Here is a 6,488-nt window from a genome sequence, read left to right on the forward strand (position 1 = left end):
GGGGCCAGACAGTTTTACGGTGGCAAAAGGTATTTATTCGCTCCCAGTATTTCTGACAATTTATCCCAAGATCAATACGAAAGAATTAAATCATGGATTACTACTAAATTTTAAAATAATGACTAATACATAGAAAAAAAATATTATCAAAATTTAAATCTCATATCTTAGGATAATAATACTTCCGGCTAACTATTAGATCATCCCGAAGACATGGTCAGGCAGATTTATAATGCTACTTCTGGCAGCGGTACAGTCACGCTGCATGCCAACCATCCTAAGCCAGACGAAGGTGGAGTGGAATCAATAATAATAAAAGCGATAGTAGTATTTACTTTTTGTTTTTGTTTTACTTTTATCATTTAGTAGTTATAAAAAGTAAGGCAGGTGGGGCTCACTGTATTTCAAAAACCAAAGTACACATATTAACTCTATCGAGAATCTACAGCAGAAGTTACCATCCGAAAGAAGAGGTTACACGCCTGAGCTTGCTTTTTTCTACGCTGCTTTGTCCTTTTTCCCACAAGGAGCGCAGCAACTCGATTTCTGGAGACACAGAAAAGTCACAGAACGCAATGCGAGTTTTCACTCACCAAAAGCGTCGAGGTGAGAAATTCGTGTGTTCAAATTCTGCAGAGTACCGCACGTTTTGCATGAGTTAACACCGTCGCAACTTGCAAAAGGTATTTGGTCAACAATTTGGGAAATTAATAACTTGGACTGTTAACAAGTTCTTTTTCCCTCTTCTCCTCAAAGTTAGTGGCTCCTCTATGGTTCTTGTTTCGACGTTCAAAAACAAATTGGTCACAAAGCATGTGTTCTACAGTTCGTGCAATAAATCTACATATCTTGGTCAAACAACCACTCAGGATTCAAAGAAGAGCTTTGGCCTCTGTCTGTGATTAATGTGTTGAAATGCCAGACTGAAGTCAATGCAGACGAGGGGCAGAGAACTCACATGTGCTAGTTTGAATTTTGAAACAATTTTTCCATAGAAAAGTACTCCCTATGACCTACTTGTCGCAAGACAACTGAAGGTGTCCGAGTTAGAAAAGCTGAGCAAAGAATCTATGGAACAAAAATTAATTCACCGAGTACACTGCATTACCCACTCAACCAACTGTAGGCAATGGTTATGGTGGTGAGTGGTCTTACAGCTAAGTTATAGGCTACGGAATCTTAAATGGTGGTATAACTGTCAATATAAACTAATTCACTTAACAAAGAAAACTAAAATATGTAGCCATCTTGTCATGAGAATGTTAACTGGCGCTCAACTCAAGAGTTAAGAGCAGCCATTAGCTTCTCGCTCGTAAGCTGCTCGGACCCTAGTGGCTTCACCACAAACGTGTGCAGGACACAGCCATTAGAAGCGGAAACCTTCGAGTCCACCACATTAATCTGTGAGTCCTTGAGCGCTTGAATGACCCTGGAGACCGGATGCCTGTCCATAGGGCAACTCACTTGAACAATTACTTCATCCCGTGCTTCTTGGACATTGATCTCAGGCCAATGGACCTGATGTTTGTAATCCATGAATGATGGATCACCCCACATCTCCCTCTCCGCCTCCATCTCTTTGAGCTTCTTCTGGAGTTCAGTGATGTAGGTTATGGCATCCCCGAGCAGAGAGGCCTTATCCATCTTGGAGATATTGGGCACCACGGCTCTCAGTGCGTAGAACCTCTGGTTAAGTTTCTCCCTCCTCTGGCGCTCGGCTTCTACGTGGTTGAGGGGCTCTTCCCGGCCATTTGCCGGCTTACGACCCCTCTTTCTTGGTCGGCGATCTTCCATTGTCACCGGGTTGTCTTCTTTGGATGGAATCTCGACGTCTGAGAGCTCCGAGTCAGCCGCACCCGTACGAGTCATCAACATACCAGTGGAAGGAGTATTTGCCAGCGCCTCCGAAATGAAATTAATTTGGCCAGATGCCAGCAGAGGGCGTGAATGCGATTCCAGGTGCTGCTGTTGCCCTGGTGGTTGCTGCTGCTGCTGCTGGTGGAGCTGGTTCCACTGAGGCATCGCAGCACCATTGACGAGTGGGCTTGTCTGATGCCGATCGCTATGCTTTGTGATTATATCCATTTGGATCTGTTCCCGCTTCACGATTGAAGCTCTCTCATTAGCATTACGGCGGCCAGTGCTCAAATCCGTCCCAAAAATAAGCTTCGGAAACTTGTCGACTTGATCTTTGGCACTATAAGGAAAGGCGGAAACCGGAAACATATTTTTGTCTGTCTTCTCCCCAGCCACGGCAGTCAGCTTTATGTGGCCCTGACCGAATACGGATATGATCATCTGAAGCGTTTCGAAGCTTTCAGGCAAGCCATTCACCGAGCCCAACTCAAGCACGCCGGCATCGCATGGAACGAACACGATCGTTCGGAAACCCGCAGATCTTGCGAGATATGCCCGCACGCAGTAATTGGAGCACGCTGGCGACATTAGCTCCCCCTCGGATATCCATATGTGTTTCCCAGAAGCGAAAGCCCTTCCGGGAGCGTCATCCCCTCTGGGAAACGAGAAGTACATGGATACCAGGAAGTACATCTCTGCATCAGTGATGCGGTCAAGCCGAAGCGCGTAGTTCTCGTCGTCCAGCCCACCGGAGAGCGCGTGCAGCCGCTCTAGCAGCCGCTTCCGCATCTTCTGGCGCACGCCGTCGAGGGGATGACTCGAAAAGCCGCCGCTCTCTTCCTCGCCATCCCCGAGCTCTTGGCAGTAGCCGTCGCCCCAGCCGAGCACGAGCTCCCCATCCACCGACCGCGAGATCTGCCAGAAGATGGCGCAAGCCCATGCGGATCCGGGGCCTTCCACGAGGTCCTGGAGCTTGTTCTGCAGGTCGACGTTTCCGCCGCCGACAGCGGTTAGGTGGCCGTCGGGGAAGGCGGCGTGCCGAGCGTCGAGATAGTCAAAGGCCTGGGGGCCGAGAACCGCCACCGCCATCTTCCTGTCATCATCGGTCCAAAAAGCTCCCATCGCCACCGCCGGGACTGAAATTTCGACGGATTCACAGATCCCAATGCTCCGTCTCCACCATTTACCACACAGATTAAGAATTGAAACCAAATCGGAGGGGAAGAATAGCTACGGATCAGATCAACAATCTAGGGTTTCGAGAAGGATGAGAGAAGAGGAAGGGGAAGCCAAAGCGTAGGCCTATGGCGCTGTAAAGGCCAACGGCGAGGATAAACGAACAGAATGAAGGGGGAAAGAGAAGGCAGAACGGGAAGCAACGCAGCTAAACGGTACAGGTGGCGAAACTGGAGGGGGCGCGGGTTTCGTGATATAAACGATCCCATCCCTTGAATATAAACGTGGGTAGACCCGGAGCCGGCTCGAGCCGAAATGAGCCAAGCCGTCCTTCACCATGTGATCAATTCGGCGAAAGCGGCCGCATACATGAGGCACAGGTTATGAGCCCGTGCTTTGTGCTCCTACCGTGAAATCGTGCGGCCGCACCCTCGTTATTGGGATTAGCGAGAGTAAAAATACACATTAGAAAATTAAAAACATTACGTTTGGCCACGCCATTTTAACCAAAGAAACCCAGATATTTTTATTTCTATTTATTGAAAAATTAAAATTAAAATCTATTTTTTTAGTCAAAATTGTTATATAATTATTTTAAATTAAATTTAAATCTTAATAAATGGTCGATGAATTTTGATAAAATTAAGGGTATTTTTGAGATAATATTTCTGATAAAATATCTTTTTGATATATATTTAAAGAAAACACCCCGTGAGTTTTGAAATAAAAAGTGGTCCTTTAAACTTATACAAGATGTCTTTTTATCACTTTGTCAATTCGCTTTAGTAAAATGGAATTTTCTCAATTAATAGAAAGTATTATTCCCATTTAATAAAGCTCTCTTAATTGGAACATGGATTTCGTGAAAGAGCTCAAAGTTAGACCAATTCACGTAGAGAAATTTGTTTTCCCCAAAAAAACAAAACATGTGAGAGGGATGATGGAATTAATTACACGCGTTTTTCATTCTTTTTCATAAATTAAATTAATGTGGCGGAGAAGACTAACAAGTCTCTCTTTCTTTTCATACACCTACTAGTCCTCACCCGCAGGCACGTGATTTTGCCCGCGACATTGCTGCCGCCCGCTACCACTCCTCGCAAGGCTCACGTGACACAGCGTCCGCAATCTGTCGCTTTTACCCGAATTCACACCGGCCCGTGACATAGATTAAGACATCGGGTGGGCCCGACGGGAGCAAGGTAGTTGGCTGGGGTAGGAACAGCATGCACTCGGCGTCCACGAATCACGAGAAGCGTCTCTGTGTTTTTCCCGATTCACTATTTGTTTCACGTGAAACCCCTGCGCTCTGCGCCGCTCCCGCCGAACTGAGCCAAGCTGACGAGTTGAGTAAGTCGAGTCGAGCCCAATATATATTGGATAATATTAAATAGTTAAAATCTTTGACCAGCTCGATAGTTTTTTTTTAAAATTTTTAGGATTATTATTAAAAATAAATTTTTAAAATCATATTTTTATATATTAATAATTAATTATATTTCTAAAATGTTCATTTTTTTAAACGGGTCATTTTCTATTTTGACCTTTTAGATTTACCGATATATATTTTTGTTTTTTTTTAAAAAAAAACAAAGATAGTAACTTTCAAAATGATGGCATTAGAATTAGCGTGGATAAATTATAATTAAAATTGCTTTCTAATTAGCGTGTTGGGTGGGTGGGCAAGGAAGGATCATGCCGTCGGTACGGAAACAGTTGGTGAGATATTAATTGTCATTAAGGGTCGCCATATAATACGTCACACATTACTTTATACATCCGGTATATATATATAATTATTTTTTATTTAATATTATAATCTAACCTGTGAATGTTAAAAGTAAAATTTTAATGACACTAAAAATTTAAAAAGTTTAAATAAATAAAAAATAATCTAGGTATCCCAGAGACGCCTATCTTGAATTATGCCAACTATCTCAGTCATGTAGGTAAAAAGTACCTACACAGGGAGCAGTAATCCTCTGGACCATTTTTTTTAGGTCTAGAGGAGGCTCATTTTCCATACATTGATGGGTGTATGATCTCCATCTATTTTACAAGTGGGGATCATACATCTCCATTAATACATGCAAAAGGTGTTTTATCTAGACCGCAAATACAGTCTAGAGAATCTGGCCTGATCCATGATGCACCCATCATAGACCACCCACATAATTCAGGGTGTTCAGATCACTTCTAATCCCGACATGTCTTGTGAGGGTCATCGACCATGGATATGTATACTAATAATTTTCAACCATTTAAAGTATAATTTATACATATTTAAAATTTTAATATTAAATATTCCAGAAATTTAAAATTTAATCTCTAATTCTCTTATTATTTTTTAATATTTTATCTACACCACCCTATGGATATAATTTTTTTTAAATTCACTAGGGTATATTTATTAAATTTTTGTAAAACTATCCATTCTTCCAATTTGATTTGTCAATATATTTCATCTCAATCAAGTGTTTATGTTATCTAAAAGTGTTCAAATTAGGCCCAAATACTTGAATTATTTAAAAAAAAAAACAGAAAAGCGTTCAAGATTTTTGAGGTATCATCTGTGCAAAATGAGACACCATTGCTATTTCAGATACCTCTTTGAACTTATCTTCGAGGCCTATACAATAACTATGTATTTGATACAAACATTTGACAAGTTTAAAGGCCTTAAATTTGTACCAAATAAAAAAAAAACAACCCCTTTAATTAATGTCAATATAAATCACCGTTTTGTATTCAAAAAGTGGAGAAAGATGAAGCATGGTCATTGGCACGGCTTCCTCGTGATGATGCGGCCTGCTGTCGGCGTGAGGAAGTTGTGGAGGAATGGGGAACACAATCGACACAAATCACATAGAGAAAAAGTCCAAGCAAAAAGGAATGGCGATCCATGTTTCGGTGGCGCCGTGTCAATAATGGCACTAATTATGGAGATCCTTCCTTCTTCTACTTCAGACGCAGGTTTTCTAAGAACAAACGTTTGTCTCAAGTATACTGCAATCGAACAACACAACTAGTCTCTTCTTTATCAATCATCCATATAATTCTTGTTATTTTTTTTATTGACGCACGAAAAGGAGCACATTTAAATATATTCATAAGATATATATTTTTCGTACCCACCGACTGACATTGATATTTACATGTGATATTTTTACAATAGATAATGATGTCAATTTCTAATATGTACTAAATAGACAATGAGCCGTACTCTGACTATCCCATAATTTTGGAAGAAGTTGAGACGGCCATTATCATCCATAAAATATAAAATAAAAAGGTATTTTTCATACTTGACACATGTCTTCTGCAATGAGGTGTCCTATCAACCTAATGAGTCTTTTAACATTTGATAGGCTTTACTTCATAGCCAAAGAAAATACAATACTGTCATAATGGAATCGGCCAATTTTATCGACTTAATGTGATTATAAATTAGTTTT

At 41.4% G+C, this 6,488-nt stretch overlaps 1 protein-coding gene across 1 annotated transcript; it reads right to left on the reverse strand.

The window, feature by feature from the left end:
- Nucleotides 1-1,056: 1,056 nt before the first annotated feature.
- Nucleotides 1,057-3,264, reverse strand: LOC121982079 (transcription factor MTB1-like). The gene has a single exon (XM_042534964.1). It carries the CDS (start codon nucleotides 2,977-2,979, stop codon nucleotides 1,279-1,281), a length of 1,701 nt encoding a protein of 566 aa, XP_042390898.1. The 5' UTR covers nucleotides 2,980-3,264; the 3' UTR covers nucleotides 1,057-1,278.
- Between the last annotated feature and the right edge of the window lie 3,224 nt (nucleotides 3,265-6,488).

The sequence above is a fragment of the Zingiber officinale genome, chromosome 5A (genome assembly GCF_018446385.1).
Source record: "Zingiber officinale cultivar Zhangliang chromosome 5A, Zo_v1.1, whole genome shotgun sequence".
Classification (NCBI taxonomy): domain Eukaryota; kingdom Viridiplantae; phylum Streptophyta; class Magnoliopsida; order Zingiberales; family Zingiberaceae; genus Zingiber; species Zingiber officinale.